Source organism: Diorhabda carinulata, chromosome 6 (genome assembly GCF_026250575.1).
Source record: "Diorhabda carinulata isolate Delta chromosome 6, icDioCari1.1, whole genome shotgun sequence".
Classification (NCBI taxonomy): Eukaryota; Metazoa; Arthropoda; class Insecta; order Coleoptera; family Chrysomelidae; genus Diorhabda; species Diorhabda carinulata.
The window spans coordinates 15,621,533-15,640,011 of NC_079465.1; the positions used below are offsets into that span (position 1 = coordinate 15,621,533).

At 32.7% G+C, this 18,479-nt stretch overlaps 1 protein-coding gene across 3 annotated transcripts in view; it reads right to left on the reverse strand.

Moving 5' to 3' along the window:
* The window catches only part of LOC130895943 (protein diaphanous), a 145,045-nt gene that overhangs the window by 59,177 nt on the left and 67,389 nt on the right, over window positions 1-18,479 (reverse strand). For all 3 annotated transcript variants that reach the window (XM_057803605.1, XM_057803604.1, XM_057803606.1), the window contains 3 exons: window positions 17,355-17,514; window positions 16,070-16,231; window positions 702-810 (listed from right to left, as the gene is read on the reverse strand). In XM_057803605.1, coding sequence (XP_057659588.1) covers window positions 702-810; window positions 16,070-16,231; window positions 17,355-17,514 — 431 coding nt within the window. The remainder of the gene's footprint in view (window positions 1-701; window positions 811-16,069; window positions 16,232-17,354; window positions 17,515-18,479) is intronic.

Sequence of the window (18,479 nt, forward strand, 5' to 3'; positions counted from 1 at the left end):
AATTGAACAAAATAAGAGAGAAAATGCAGTATACATAACAAGTATCGCCTTCATAGCATCCAGAAGCCACCGGTTGAAAATAGTCAAAGGTGAAAGATTTTAGCTGATAGGCGCTCAGGCAGCGGCCTCATAGAGGCGGAGTGACCCTTCACACTTATCTAGAAGGGGACGCAACACCTCTGGGTAGCTCCGCAACTAGGAACAACTTCCCTAGGCCTTCATGAAGATTCTCCCCCCTCCCCAAATAAAAGATCACCCGACCGAAAAAATTTTCGAAAAATTCAGGTTGTTGTCAAACTAAAGTCATCTCAATTATACTTAGTCGTGTTTTAATACAGATCAGTTCAGATTTTAACAAGGAACACAAAAAAAGTGGAATGGGAATCCAGTTTATGTGAAGTTTATTATATTAATCGCGATGTTTTATTCAAATTTATTCTAAAAGTGAGTTCGGTATAGTTTATAGACTAATAAGCGTTTGAAATTAATTCTAATTTTATTTTTCACTTTTCGAATGATAACTCAAAAACTGACAAAATTACCGCAATAGTAACTACTTACATCACATTATTTGTGGTAGTATGATAGTGATAGTAAGTTTTCTAGCACCAATAGTACTCAAAAAAAAGATTTTTTAATTTTTTGACCCGTGACAGAAATTGGTCTACAAATATTCTACAAATATTATATAGTATACTTACGTAATTTTTCGTATAGCCCGTTTCGTATAATTTCATTCCTTAAATGCATCCGAAACTCGAAGTCTTCTGTTTCCGATAATAATGCGTTGATAAGTTGGAAACACATACTCTGAAAAATTTCAAAAACTTTCACATAACGTTTATATTTCAATTTATCTTCAATTTATTTTAGTTTTACGAATAGAGGCACCATGGGAAAAAGTTCCAAGTTGTATACAGTTAGTTTTTCTAATAGATTCCAAGAAGGTTTCAAATTAAAGACAAGCTATGAAGAAAGTGTGGACATAATTTGGATAATTCTCTAAACAAAATTTATGATGAATACAAGAAATTTGTTGATTGCAATTAACATCTGCACAATGACAATTATGAATTTTTAATTGCTTCGATTTCTTGGCTAATTAGAAAGTTCTTACTAAAATCGAAACAGATTTTTTGTTTTTGGTACAAGCTGGTTCAATTTTTAATTTGTTTTTACATGATGATATTAAAAAAGATGGGTCAACAAAATTTGATGAACCTAAGGTCTGAAATATTGAAACATCCTTTTAAACAGAAATTAATTATATGAAAATATGATGAATAAGGTTTATTTCATTCTAATTCTAATCAAAATTCTAAAAGATATGAGCAAGAAAAAGTAGAAATAGTAGACCAAACTACAAATAAATTATTTATACGAGCTTATATCTAAATGAAGTTTTAAATGTAAAATAGCTTCGATAGCTCAATGATTCGTGAACGCGGCTTACAATCTTATAGTTGGTAGATCTATCTATATAAAATAAATCCATTTCATGAAGCTGCATTTTGTAATCTGCTCAGAAGGTAAAAAGACAAACACTTCTCAAAAATGTAATATGTTATGTATACTGGGTTGCTATGAGAAATAGTATACTCTTTTAAGAAACTTTATAGATATATAAGAATAATTTAGAAGAAAACTTTTTCATAATTAAACTTTTAATTCATTATTTTGTAGAACATTCTGTACTTCCTCAATTTTTAACATATTTTCTATTATCTAAAGTTTGATAATAAATAATAAAAAAAATCCATAAGACTTTAAGTTTTCTTTCGTTTGAGCGCGGAAGTCGGACAAAGCCAAAGACTAATAGACCTTTTAAGCTTAGAAGGTTCAGGAATGACTAAATAAAAATAGCAACAACGAGTCAATGTTGTCAGGTTGTGTCTAATATATTTAGTAATAATAATTATTAACAGTATTAACAGGTATTTGTATTTGACACTTGAGAAATGATTAAACATTATGGATATAGGTTTCTTTAAATATTAATATCAAATACTAACGAGTGATTTGTTTGCTGGCAACACTGGTTTTGACAGATCACGCGAGAATCGTGTCTTGTGTAATTGTCAAACTTGTTCAGTTTGGTCTATAATTTCATCATAAATCGACATATGAACGAACAACGTTTGCAAATTATTGAATTTTACAATGAAAATTCATGCTCGGTTAAGAGAGTGTATCGCGCACTTCTTCTAATTTATGGGCAAATTGGTCGACCTACTTAGGGAACCATTCGGAAATTTGTGACTGAAATTCGAAGCCAGTTTACACTATTGGACATTAAACCACTAACACGCAAACGTACAATGAGGACCGAAGAAAATATGGCGGCTGTATCCAGCAGTGTTACTGATGACCGTGAAATGTCGATTCGCCGCCGTTCGCAGCAATTGAGCCTCTGTTACTTCACTACGTTGAAAATTTTCCGAAAGGATTTGGGTGTAAAACGGCTGGTGCAAGAATTAAAGCCACACGATCTCCCACAACGTCAAACATTTGATGAATGGGCGCTGGTAAAGTTGGAGGAAGATACACTTTTTTATCTAAAAATTGTGTTCAGCGACGATGCTTTTTTCTGGCTGACTGGATACGTCAACAAGCAAAATTGTCGCATCTGGAGTGAAGACCAGCTAGAAACATTGCAAGAGCTATCAATGCATCCCGAAAAAGTCACTTTTAGGTGTGTATTATGGGCCGGTGGTATCGGGCCGTACTTCTTCAAAAGCGACGATGACCGGAACGTTACTGTGAATGGATAGCGCTACCGATTGATGATTGATAATTTTTTTTGCCCAAAATGGAAGAATTGAACATGCCTGACATATGGTTTAAACAAGACAGCGCCACATTCCACACGGTACGCGAAACAAGGAATAAATTGAGAGCTGCCTTCGGTGAACAGTTCATCTCACGTTTGAGGCCCTTCAATTGACCGCCTAGATCGTGTGATTTAACGCATTTGGACTCTTTCTTGTGGGGTCATGCTAAGGCTAATGTCTACAGGGATGAACGAGCAACGATTGACGAAGTGAAAGCCAATATTGAAGCATTTGTTCGTGAAATACGGGTCGATATGTTGGGGAGAGTGAGCCAAAATTGGACTTAGCGCATGGGAGCCGCGGTCAACAATTGTATGAAATCATCTTCAAACATTAAATTATACTGATCGTTTTATCGATTCCAATAAAGGTTTCATTAATTTTTTCAAATTTTTTGTGGTTTTTCTTCTCAAAATCAAATCCTATAGCTCTCAAAAAATCACTGATTATAAAAGCAACTGATTAATTTAAATGAAAGACTAAGACATCAAATCAAGATTATAGTGAGAGATTCTTGTCAATTTAAAACATAAAGAGTTTCGAAAATGATCGCTCTTTTTTGGATATATGAATGAATTGGTATGACTATTTTAGTTAGATATCTTTGGACAATCTTGAGGATCAAGCCGAGCCGGTTGTAGAAGGGTTACGTGCGAAAAATGTACGCATCTTCAGAACATTTCCTTAGTCGCATAGCAGGCACTATCATTCAAATGGAGTGCCACAATGAATGGTTCAAGTTTATTTTTTTTAACTAATATTTCATAATAAGATGCTAATTAGAGAACTGTCGATACCAAAATTTTTCGATTCTCGATATCGATACCTAAAAAATCGAATCTCGATAACGATACCATCGATAAATAATAGCCCCTTGTAAAAAATTTTTTCTTACTAGAAACATATTCATAATTTGTTTGAACAACGTACAAGCCAATTTTAACATATCTATGCCTATACAGGGATAAATGAGGCAATTTCGCAAATAAATACAAAACAAACAATAATTTTTTCGTCCATTTACTGGTATCGGTATCGATACCAATACCAATGTCCGAGAATAAGTGTTATCCAGAATAGGTATCGAAAATCGACTCATCCCTAATGCTAATATAATCATGTCAAATTTACGTTCAGAAAATATCATAAGTGGTTTATGGAAAATATCAGGTACATCTTGCAATTTCTTATCGGGACTGTTTTTATCAATAATACAAGCAACGTGCTTGATTTCGCATGTTGCACTAAATTGTTACTTTCACCCCAAAATAGGCAAAACCGATTACGATAATGTATTGATATCTAGTTAGCATAGACCAGTTCCATGCATAAACAAAATATTGCGTTACCATAGCAACGGACAATAACTTACTAGAAGTGTCAGTGTAAAGATGTCCACCGAAATTGTAAAAATCGGAAAATTGGAGTATCGAGCCCTCATCAAGTACCTGTATTTAAAAGGGTTAAGAGGTAAGCAGATTTAAGAAGATATGCTTAATACCCTTTGTGATCAATGGCCTTCGTATGCGACCGTGAAAAATTGAACTGCAAGCTTCAAAAGAGGTAAATTTTCCATTGAAGATGATGACCGATCGGGAAGGCCAATTTCTGTGTCAGTCCCCGAAAATATCGATGCAGTTCATGACATGATTTTATCAGACCGTCGAATTGGGCTAAAACGGATATCTCAAGCACTGAATATTTCATACGAACGCGTACATCATATAGTTCACGTCAATTTGGACATGAGCAAAATTGCTGCAAAATGGATCCCCAAATGTTTGAATGTTGACCAAAAGAGTGCAAGGGTAGAAGCCTCATATTCGATTTGTGCTCGATTTGAAATCGATGTAGACTTCTTAAACCGAATTGTTACTATTGATGAGACTTGGGTACATTTCTACGATCCAGAAATAAAGCAACAATCGATGGAATGGCGACACTCTGGTTCTCCAAGAACTAAGAAGTTTCATGTCCAAAAATCTGCTGGAAAAGTTCTTGCTTCAGTTTTTTGGGATTACCTTGGAGTAATCATGATTGATTTTTTGCATAAGGGTAGAACAATAATTAAAGAGAAAAGACGCGGGAAGCTATCCAAAGGTGTTTTGTTTTTGGAGGACAACGCCCCTGCCCACAAATCTTATGTTGCCATGAAAAAAATTCGTGATTTAGAGTTTGAATTACTAGAACACCTTTGCTTTTTTAACACATGCTCTCTTTTCCAATATCATCCCTTGGAATCTATTTTAGATGTCGAATCATATCATCATAGTTTCACCATTCGTTACAATTGATGGAATTACTATTTCTAGGTTCCCGAGACAAAGCTCTAAACTAAACTCATATTTTGCTTGACACTGCTTTTGTCAGCGCGGCAGTTTCTATTGTTTTTAGACGCCGGACGAATTTCTTCCACTAAATTTATGTTTTCTGTAGTTTGAGAAATCACCGTTACAGGACCTCCACAGCCACAGCCTCCCTTCTGTTTTTGATTTGTGTTGGTGTTAATCCTTCTTTAGTCGAAGTTTTGTAAATAAATGGTCGTTCGAGCTCTATTATAATAAAATGGATTGAAACTGCAAGCTAAAACTTTGTGTAGAGCTTTTCAAGACTTGTCACTGAAGCGCGCATAAAAAGTTTTTGCGAACGTACTCTATTTACTATATGAACAAAACAATTATTGATCATTGCCTTGCATTCAAGTATTTCTGCAGTAACAGCTCGCAATCTAAAGAGAGAGTTACAACTCAATATCAAAATGGATTGTGTCGAGCAATGTGTGGTGATTAAATATCCGCGCTTAAAACAGTTTACGTCAACGTCAGAGGATTAAATTCAATAGGGAGCCATTATTATAGTTTTTGTTATGCCAATTTAGTTCCAAAATTACGTGATGCAATTAAAGAAAATCCGCGGAGAAATTCGCGCAATATACATCAGGATAACGCACCTAATCACAAGGCCGCTATTGTAATATCTCAAGCAGGCTTTGAGTTAATTAAGCATGCGTCATATTTTCCAGATTTTGCCCTCAAAGTTTACTGACTGTTTCAAAAAATTAGTGAACTTACGTGGTAAAAGATTTATATATATATATATATATATATATATATATATATATATATATATATATATATATTATATATATATTATATATATAATATAATATAATATAATTTCGCATAATTTTTCGTCATATGTGCTGTCAACCAGTGGTTAGCAGAGGATTTTCCGAAACGCATAAGAAATGCTAGAACATCGAATAGAAAAACGAGTGAACTTTAATGAAGACTTGCTGTAGATAATATATTATTGATGGATGTGGTTTTTTACCTTCTTAACCAGCCCATCGTTATTTAAACAAATACTCATTTTACTCCAAAAGTCCCATTCAAAATTGATACAAATTGTATCACCATTAGAATTCTTCATATCGAGCATATACTAATGATGAATTTAGTACAAAAATTTTGTTAACTAGTCGATACTGCCAAATACCAAAAATCAAAACAATACATTTAAATTGAAAACTATGCCAAAAATGATACTGATAATATGAGAAGTGTTATTATTATGTTAATTAATAATAATTTTATGTAGCAACGAAAGCTTGGAAATTAATTGAAAATTCATATGTAAATATGATTATAGATAAGAGACCGTCAGAAATTCTGAATATTTATTTGAAATTTATGATAAAATCACCAAACAATTCAAATGTTTCTAATTAATAAAAGCAATTATTTGATAATGTATTATAATGGAATTTTCAACATACTAAAACATTCTTTTGAATTTCATTATTTTGCTTAGTTCTGATTTTCTAAATAAATTCCGTATTTCGTTAGTTGTTCTTCTCAGTCATAATTTTTACTCATTTTTACCCCCTTCTGTGGATTTTCCTTTCCCTTATATCTAACTTCTCTTGAGGTTTTCAAAAATACGTGAACGCGGTAATAATTCATTGCCATACACTTTTTTCAATTAATTAGTTTTTTCAAGTTTCACGTGAAATTTCATAGCAATGCATTGTTCTATTGCTATACTGATTTGTTTACAGTAGCAACAGGCCCCTTTGTTCATTTTGTAATGTTATCTTCGTGAATAATAGCTATCATAATAGGCTTACTGAAAAAAGTCCCGCGGTCCAGCGAATAATAGGCCCACATTCAAATGTCTTATCTATAATGGATCGAGCTTTCCATTATCTGCTGACTATTGCGTCACATGAAATCCAACTACCAAAACGGGAGTGAGTGATATATTTGTAGTATTTGCCTCTTCGGATGGAAACTGCATAATCTCCAAATTTACAAAACACACAGAAAAGCATTTTTAAAATTCTCCAATAGATGATTCTCTCCAAGTAGAGATTTGTGGAACTATCTTCTTTTGTCACTATTCTAAAGAAAATGTGGGCAATTCTCAGCAATTCTATATACGAGTACTTAGTTAGAAAGTTTTGATGTATTGATGCGAAAAATCGAATTATAAAAACTACATTAAGGTAAGTACGAATGTAGTGACTTAAAATGTAGCTGCTTTTTCAACTTAAGCGAAATTCTGGGTTTCTAATTTTTGAGGATTATTTTTCAGTTTTTTAGTTACAAGCTTGTTTCATTAATTTCTAACATTTAAGAAGATTTTATTTCAAGTGCGTTTTTTATTTTTATAGATGAAAAAAAATCAATGCAAAGGTTCACATGCTAACTGCGGAAGTGTTTGATGTAGGAAGCTTTCAGATTTTTAGACAGGATCTCTCTTATATGAGTATATAAAGCGGGCATTTCTCGGCGTATGTTGAGAAATAATTTTAAAAATGATTTTGTAGCCAGCAAACTTGAACGTAAACTTATTTGAACTAACGAAAATAAACTTCCTTTCACCCCAAAAGCCGTCCGAAGAAGTTGCTTAATTTAGTTAAAACCCATTATCGCATAGGTTTGTTTTGAAGCAAAATAGATAAAGATGTCATTAAAAAAGTTTGGTATTCTTGCATTAGTAAATGCACGTAAAAGCACAATCAATAGTTTCTGCTACATTAAATCGACGAATAGTAAAAGATTACTTTCGAAAAGTCAATTAACAACAGTTAGATTGAAAATATTGGCCATATAGAATCTATAACATGAATTAAAAAGGCCGCGGGCTTACACTATGTCACCAGCAGACTGTTCTAGATTTAAAGCTAACTAATAGGGTATCACAAAAGCATGGTGAGAATGTGACAATTGTAGCTTGTATTAATTACATTGGGAACCTGCTTTCTTTCAATAATTTATATAAGGGATTACGCCATAACTTCACTTATTAAAATATCATGCTATTTGGAACAAAAGTTTGTATCAGTCCAAAAGGAAGCACGACAACAACGAATGAACCTGTAGGGAAAGTGTTACTGATATTCTATTTCATTTCCTTCGCAATTTGTTGTTACAGCCACTAGAAAAGGTTTTGTTCATATCCCTTGAACACTTCTGGGTTGACCTGTTGTGACCAGCATCTGAACTGACGTTTGATTAAGGACATATTCTCGGCAGCTTAGAAAATCTATAACCGTAGCTGATATGACAAATGGATTCAGAGCTACGAGTATTTTACCATTTAAACAAAGTGCAATATCTAAAGAAGCATTTCGATATCTGCCCTGTCGCGAAGACTTCCAATACGATATTCCCTTATCGTCTTTAAAGGAGAAGCTCATTACAATAAATACAGAAAAAGTGATAAGATTATACACCTCAATAATCAAGTAAAGAAGACCATCTTGGATAACTCAAGATGAAAAAAATGTAGAAGTTGGAGCGCCTGTACTTGGGTCATTAGATTAAGCACAATCTAACAGTAAGGGACATGGAAATAATTGAGGCTGCAAGTGAACATTATTCAAAGTCTGTGCGAAGCCTTCAGATTTGCATTGTCAATAAAGCTTTGTTCAACATAATAAATCAAACATATACGAGGGGGTACCCAACAGTAACCGGAATAGCATTGCCATGGGTGGAGCTTTTGTAGTACTGATTTCTGCCGCTAGGGCCTGCCTAGCGCAACTCGTCGCCAGTTCAGTGCGCGCGAGCCGTTGATCTGCCCGGTTATGTTCGGCACTAGTGACCGTTTTTGCTAGTGCTGTTTCACTGCTGCTTCGTTTATTATGATGGCAAATTTAAGTGAACAATGTGCCGCTGTGCAATTTTGTTTTCTACTCGGTAAAAACGCTGCTGAAACTGCTTTAAAGTTGAAAAGTACTTACAAAGATGATGCTATGGGGAAAACTCAAGTGTATGAGTGGTTTTCTCGGTTTTAAAATGGCGAAATGTCGATTGATGACAAACTGCCCGAATCGATGAAAAGGTTGAAAGAATTCGAGAGCTTGTGCGCAGAGACCGTCGACAGACAATTGATCAACTGTCTGAAATCAGTGGAATATCTTGGAGCTCGGTTCAGCAAACAGATGACTGGTTCTTCCACATGACAACGCACCTGCACACTCAACCATAACTGTTGGCCAGTTTTTGGTTGAAAATAATATGGTTCCGTTGCCCCACGCACCCTACTCGCTTGACCTGGCTCCGTGCGACTTTTTCTTGTTTACACGCATGGAAAGGGGCATGAAAGGACGACGATTTGAAAATATTGAAGACATCAAGAAAAGAACGAGACTGGAGCTTGCAGCCATCTCTAAAGATGAGTTCAAACAATGTTTCGAACAGTGGAAGCACCGCTGGGACAAATGTATTACTTGTAATGGAGAGTATTTTGAAGGGGATAAGGTTGGGTTGTAAATATATAGCATTTAAAAAATTATTCCGGTTATTTTTGGGTACACCCTCGTAAACCTAATACAGGGGAATCGTTTCAATACCTTCCCCCAAAAAGAGTTGGACCCATGGTTTTCCTACTTTTGTGCCACGGTGCAGCAATTATGTATGTTGTCGAAATTAGATTAACGAAGAATGTTGCGGCTGGACTTTTGTTGATGAGGATGAATTCTTAGGTAAAAAATGTTTCAAATAAATTTTTAGTTTTAGATTTATAAGCAACTTGCTCTCAGAACTTTATTTAATTATATTTTTTAAATTATACATTCGAACGTCATGAATTTTTTATGGATGATTACGTATGTCCATATTTCATGGAATAAATAATTCTTCACTACTATCTGAAGGCCAGGGGCGGTTCATGCCCAATGGTTAACAATCTGTAATTTCTAAAAGGACAACATGTACAATCTAAAGATAGCTAAAATGAAATTTCCAATTGATTTTGTTTGACTCGATTAAATTATGGCTTAGAAAATATGTAGATTTTTAGATCGTTGTACATGCCAAGGAAACCGTTCGCCATAAAGAGACGTTCTGAAGAAAATTATCATAAATTGTAAATATTTATTGAAAATACTCACAGAAGGTATTAAAACACAATCCAACATTTCTAATTGAACTGCATACTGTCGAAATAGTTTTACTTACTTAAGGAAAAAATTTAAATATAGAAAAATGTAATTGGTTAGCCTACAACTCATCAAATAACAATAAACAAAAACTATAATAACTATAATAAATATTCTAAGTGGGTACCTTGCACTTCTACACACTTATGAGTCTACGGATTATATTTCTTTGAACTTGAATGAAGATTCTGCCCTATAGCGTCACGTAAACTGTTTACCTCCAGTATCTGAAGACGATAACTTGCTTATCGAAACGCACGTCAGACAGTGTAATTGTGAGTATTGATGTATATCGCCAACGCTTCCAGAAATTCCAACTTACTTCCAGTAGGACTATCAAAAGGTAAAACAAGTAACAAATATAATTTCTTTTTTGTGATAACCATAATACATTCAAAAAGCAAACTGACTTGTTTGATATAACTTGGACTACACTTGGAGCAAAAGTTAACTTGGAAGAAAACATACAAGCTTAAAAAACACAACTAAAGCTAAAACTTCAAAATATGAACTGGCTAATCGGTAGTTAACAATGGAAAATTAGATACTAATGTACAAAATCATCCTAAAACCAATATGGACATATTGCGAGTTATGGGGTTGCAGTAAACCATCGAACACCAAGATACTGTAAACTTTTCAATCTAAAATACTTCGCATAATAGCTAATGTTTCTTGGTGTATAAACAACCACACATTACACACAGACCTCGGTATTCCAACCATCAATGAAGTTATTCAGACATCAGCGATAAGAAACAAAAACCGCAACGAAAACCACCAAAATACACTAATATCCAAGCTTCACACTGATCCAATGGAACAGAGAATTGAAAAGACGCTGGCCAGTAGACCTCATAGAGTAATCTAGGGAGACCCATCAGTGGAAGGTGCCCGCCTTAAGTCATTTAGCAAGAAACCATATAATTTACATATAACTCTGTATTTTTTTGAGTAGATTGTAAATTTGCAATTAAATTGAAAAAAAAGAGTATGAATATTACCAACGGTTCCATAAATTCTAACTTAGTTTCGTTCCTTGTGTTTACCAGTGTTGCATATACCAAGAAAATGAATCCATTGTATTTAATTCAGGGAAACGTGGTGGCCATGCAAATGGACCTCCCGACCAATCCACATATTAGGAAAAATGTTATTTTTAAATTTCAATTATTAATCTCTTTCAAGTTATTCCTTATATCATTATGTATACAAATGTTTACTTATTTATTTATTCATTAGTTCTTCAAAAAATACTTGATTGTGTTTTGGTAACTCCTGTTAGTATTTTCAATAAATAATTACAATATATGTTAATTTTCTTCAGAATGTCTCTTTATGACGAACGGTTTTTTTGGCATGTACAACGATCTAAAAAATCTACATAATTTGATCGAGTCAAACGAAAAGAAATTTTTTGTTGAAAATCGATTGAAAAATTCATCTTTAGATTGTACAGATTGTCCCTGTAAAAGTTACGGATTGTTAACCATTGAGCATGAGCAGCTTCTGGCTTTCAGATAGTAGTGTATAATTATGTATTCCGTCAACCACACTACATGGACATACGTAATAACCCATTCAAAATGGGCACCTTACACTTCTATACACTTCCGGAGTCTACGGAGGATGTTTCTATGAACATGGAACAGCATTTCAAGATTCTACCTTATAGCGTCACATTGGAAGTTTATTTTATCGATCATTTTGTTCTCAGTGTTTACCGATATTGCATATACAAAGCTTTTAAGATATCCCCAAAAAATTGAATTCATTGTATTTAATTCAGGGGAACATGGTGGCCATTTGAATGGACCTTTACGACCAATCCACCTATTAGGAAAAATGTTATTTTTTATATTTTAATTATTAATCTCCTTCAAGTTTGCTAGTAAATGATCTTCGACAGTATTCGACTCCTGTGAGTATTGTCAATAAATAATTAAAATTTATGATAATTTACTTCAGTATATCTCTTTATGGTGAATGGTTGCCTTGGCATGTACAACGATCTAATAAACTACATATCTCGTAAACCACAAATTTTATCGAGTTAAGCAGAGTACCTTTTTGTTAAAAAATCGATTGAAAAATTCATTTTTGCTATCTTTATATTGTAAAGGTTGTCCCTGTAAAAGTTACGGATTGTTAAACATTGGGCATGAGCCGCCCCTGGTCTTCAGAAAATAATGTGGAATCATTTATTCCATCAAACACACTATATGGACATACGAAATCATCCATTATTAATTCGTTATGTTAGAATGTATAATTAAGAAAATATGTTTAAATATATGTTCTGATTTCGGAACTTTAAAAGACTATAACTCAGAAACGAGTGGTCGTATTAAGTCACAACGTTATTTTCGCGTCATCTACTCACTCCCGAATTTTTGTATCAAGTCCCGGAACACCTTGTATAACTTTTCAATATCTCGTTTAATAATCGAATATGAAGGACTTTGTCACAGAAATTGAAAAACATAATAAAAGAAGCAGAAAATAAAATCTCAAGGAATTGATAAAATTGCCAAGAAGAAGGAAGATTAAAGTGAAAAGGATGAATTATTGATTGATACGTAACAAAACAGTGGAAGAAAAATATATAAAACAATTTACAGAATAAAACTAGCATAACAAACAGTCAAAAAATTTGAGTTGGGATATTTGTTAAAATTCAGCAAGATAATTGCTGAAAATCGCTATAATTTAATATATCATTAGGTAACTAAGATATTTCACATTCGATTTTATGTAGATTATTTTTATTCTAATTGTTAACTATTATTATGAAAAAATTGTTTAAATGGAAACAGAACTATTATTTTCAATTATTACCACACATTTCATTAGCTTCCTTTTTGTCCATACGCCAAACTTCATTTTCCATATTTATATTAACGAATATCAACAATCAGCCAAAATCACTAGTTGGAAAAATTCCTGTGCACACACTTTAAAACAAATCACGATTTTATTTCTCAAACTACACTTTCTAAAATATTTCTAAACAATAATTTCAATATTTTAAACATAGTTTGTTGAGAAACCAAAAACCATTGAGATATCATCAAATTTAATAAAAATTTAGTAATACAGAAATAAGTTTTATCCAAGCAAGATTTGTTGTAGTTGTTAATTACTTTTCACATCAACAATAAGTTCAATTGTATCATTTGCAAAATGTTTATTTTCACTAATTATTAACTAATTTAACATAATACACATTATCTAACAACACATTTTAAAATTTACCACGTTTTTAAATTGTAAATGTTACTTTCGGAATCGACTTGGTTTTTAATGACAATTTCGCTAACACTATATTATTGATAGTTTACTGGAAAACCAAAAACTAGTTTTTATATAAAAAAGTGTACAAGCAAAAAATGTATAAAATATTAGTTATGGTGTCAAAAATAGTCGCAATTGATTATTAATAAAAAAAACCAAAACAAAACAGGAATACATATTATTATTCGGAAATGCGTAGTTAGTTTAAAATAATTGTTTTGGGCCACCGAGAATCAATCATTTCATTCTTTTTGTTAAATCATATTCAGATCTAGAATCAGGTCGTTATCTTAGTGATCATACCATATAATTCTTCACCATTACGTGGAACTTTGTTAATTTTTAGCAATCAAGGGCTTATTATTTACACTATTGAGGATCGTACGCACCACCAGTGAAATTCCGAGAACATAGATAAAACATAATTTGCATTAAGCTGTGTGGAGATGCGATGCCAAGCTCAACATTCCATGCATATACCGGGTGGGCAACTAAAACGGCTCAGGAAACTATATCACTGCTTCGAGAGAAAACAATATATTACAAAAGTGACTCCGAATAAGACGTGAAAATTATTTTCAGAATTTTAGGTCCACCACTAGTGGGCGTATTTAAATATATGCAATTTTTTTCAATTTTACCCAATTAAGTGGCAATTTACTTATATCCGATAATCGGATTCTTCAACAAATTTTATACTTTTTTCATTTCACAAGGTTTAGTTTATCTCTTCGAATAAGAAGTGGGAGAGAGTGGGAACTCTTTTATGAAAAAATGTCTTAAGTCTGATTCTGCTTAGTCGATTTTCATAAACTTAGTGTTGTTTGAAAGAGCTTAGCCACTAACATATACCACTTAAATAATTTGTAAGCTGCTAACTTCAAATAAACACCCTTTATTTTCTAGCATTTTCCGCTGTATCTTTTGAAGCCAATTCGATTTGTATCGGTATCCCTATACCTAAAAGTAAACGACAACATGGAAAAATATTAAAGGGGTTCAGAAAATTAAAGATATTGATAAAAGTTATATTACAAAACACGAAAGCGAAAGTACAGAAGAAATAAAAATAAACAAAGGAGTCAAACAAGGTGACTCGATCTCTCCAACCATGTTTTATATTATTTTAGAGAACGTAATGAGAAAAGCAAAATTAAATAATGGAAAGATTATAAAAAACCAAATACAAGCAGTAGTAGCATACGCAGTCGATATAAAAATATTGGCTAATATAAGAGAAGAACTAAAGGCAATCAACAAATTGGAAACAGAAGCAGGAAAAGTCGGTCTAGAAATAAATCAAGAGAAAACCAAATACATGAATATAGCAAAACAAGACGAAAAAGGAATGGACCACCAAAGGACACTGAAATACGTATTTGAAACTGTGTCCTCGTTCAATTATCTAGGAATAGGACACACTTCTAAAGAAAGAATAAGAGAGAGAGACAGAATTCAAAAAGGATATCGAACATTTCGAAAAAATAAAAAGTTTTTCAAAAGTAACAATATCAGTAAAAAGAACAAAATAAAAATATACAAAACAATAAAAGGACCAATGATTGCATACGCCATTGAAACTAACTGTCGTAAATCGGACCTCATATTACAGGAGATGGAGAAAGAAGATTGAAGAAAAATAAAGAAATAGAAAAAGAACTAGGAGGAGAAAATATAATAAGGTACGTAAAAGCACAAAGACTAAATTGGACAGGGCACATCATGAAAAGGTAACCTACAGAAATGGATAACACAATGGTTACCTCTATGGTCAAAAGGCAGAATCAAATTGAAGAAGACAGCTAGAAATAGCCAAATGCAAAAACAGAAAAGATTGGAGGAAGCTAACAAACGAAGCTAGAACCAACAAAAAACTATAACAAAATAAAAAGGGGAGTAATCCACCCCAATAAAGAGATATGTAGGCGCCCTAGGCGCTAGATATAATCTAAGACATTAAACGGTATGATGATAATACGTACATAGATCAAATCAAATCAAATCAGTATATTTATAGTATGAAAGTTGATTTTGATACTGTCACAAACGCCGCTTAAATAACCAAACCGCCGGGTAATCAGCTTATTCTATTGAAGATCACTGCTTCTTTTATATTGCGAGTAAATAAAATCCTAGTAATTCGACACGAATATAAATACATTATTTTTTTTAATAACTGTATTTAATAGTACCTAGAGTGAATCTATTAGAATTAGTGCAGCGCATTCGTTTGCAAAATTGTTTTAATTCGTAATTTTAAAAAAAAAAGTCCAGGAGGTGTTTCAGATTATAAAATCTTGAAATATGTTGTTGCAAGTGTGAGTTCTACAGCTTTTATAGATTCTTTTTGAGGTATTTCTGTATATTCTTTAAGAAATAAGAAATTAAAGAAAAATATAATTTTGATATGCTGTGAATGTGTTATGGACTTATATACTTGAATAATAAATAAGAATGAAATGAAAAATTTCATGTTTAAAATTCTGAAGCTCACCTGTAAATCTATATTATCACTTCTGGTAATACCGAGGACAACGGGTAAAAACCTTTCCCTGGATTGAATTTCACCGACTTCAGTTATAGCCCTCAATACCTTTTTTACTCCTTCTTCTTCGCCACTTGTGTCTTCGTTTAGAACACATATCGGAGCAAGAATCTGTAAATATTTAAAATTAAATAGATAATTTAAAATATTGAATATACACTCAACATAAAAAAAACCGGGCACTTCATATTTTTCTTATTAAAAGCTTATATTCAGCAATGTATTTGTGGGTATTTTAGTTATTACAGAGAATATAGAGTCTATATCCTTTGAACTAATCCCTTCAGGATTAGAAAACTTTAGATAAAACTCTGATTTGATTTATTTTGTTTGTTTGTTTTTTATTCTGGTCCAGAATAATGGATCTTTCCAATGTTGACATAGCCCGAGCTGATGCCTTGGCCAGAGAAGGCCATAGCTTAGGGTACATTGGGGTAGCAAAGTCTGCCATTCACGATGCACTCGAGTCTCTGGGAGACTGGTAGCTACAATAAGAGGGCCGCAATGAGAGACCAAGGGCAACAACAGTTATGTACGATCGATTTCTTGAGATATTGAGATAATAATCAATAAAAATTATTCACTTTTGGGAGATTTTGTTTAAATAACCTTTAACCAACCAATTCTTACCAATAAATTAAAAAGAAAATATATTTAACAAAATTATAAAACCAAATGAAAGTGCCGGTTTTTTTACTGCTGTGTTGGGTTTACTTCTTTAGATTTATGTTTCCTATTGACAAAAATATACCAAAAAAAATCAAATTGAAAATAGAAACATTTTAAATGATTAAAAAAATTAGAAAGGATTGTAGTATCTTTAGTAATGTAGGGATTTCTTGGTTGTCTAGGGTGTTTTCCTTCTTAACACGCCGGTTAGAAAGAAAACAGAATTTAAACAATGAAAACACTTTACTTATGTACAATGTAAATAAGAGAACTAAGGTTGATAGTAAAAATATTCGTGTATGTGGTTTATACGCTAAATGAGCGGGAGACCATCTTGACCACCGTGGAAGCCGTCTTAGTTGCGTGATCTTTACCGTCTACGTTTTACTCCCGACTGACTCGAATGTTATTATCGGCTTTAGGTTGCTGAAGAGAACTCGTATTTCGTGTGTGGCTTTAGGATGGAGTAGAGCAATAATCTCGAACCTACAGTAATTATGTCCAATTTTGAGATGGTGATGTGTTTTTATCAAAAATAAAATATAAAGAATAAACATTTTATTACCTTTAAGGCTTGTATCATCACAGTAGGTACTTCATGGTCCAAACATTTGGCAACAGTTAGGTGGGCTTTAGAAAATTTGTAAAATGCTTTGAGACCCGTAGTATTGTTCATAATTTTTTCAAAACAGCGTAAACACTCCGTCTGCAGTCGAATGTCCCTACTATAAAAAAAAATATTGTTTTATATAACTCTTAATGAACTAAACTGTTTATTCAATTTCAATTGAATATATATATATATATATATATATAATCTAAACTGAATTGACACAATATTTAACATAAAAGGTACGTCATTTATAAAGCGTTCCTTTTTGAATTAAATATAAGATAATGTGAATTCATTGTCGCCAATGTAGCTAATTTAATCCTACGCCCCATTTAATTTTACTCAAATCAGATTAATTGAAATATATACCTCCCCCTTACCGATTTAGCACCAACCCTCGTTTTTCAGAAATAACTCACTTCAGATTATATTTAATAGATGACTGAAAAGTTTGAGGTTAGTTTTACTTAACTAAGGTCCTTTGCATTCACTTCCATACAACAAGTGAAGATACTGGTATTACTTTTCTTTAATTTCTTTTGATACGTTTATGCTTCTAAATATTCATGATTTTAGGTCTCTTCTGTTTCAAAATTAGTTTTTTTAATAATTTTTGAAACAAAGAAAAAAAATTGACAATTCGACTTCTTTTAGTTTTTATCAAAATATAATATTGACACTGACAATATGCATACTTATATTATTCAATAGATCACCTATAACATGAATATCAAAATAGGACTAAAATTAAAATAGAAAAGTTTTTTTTTCAACAAGAAAGAAACGACTTTAGGCTCAATTGATTCTATTTGACGATTACATTGTTACTAGATGGTAACCAGAGTCTGATGATGGAGAATACGACCATAGGAACTCCGCAATTAAATGAACGGCGCAACACCATCGGCTTTAGGCTCATTTGATTCGTCTCGACGATTATCTCGGTGAGCGTGAATATGCAACTCCAACAAATTTTGAGAAAAAAATTCGTTTTTTTGTTATGAATGTGGATTATGCCTGACTACTGATTAGATGGATGAGCCAATGCCAAGGTCAGCACGTGCGGAGGCCTGAATG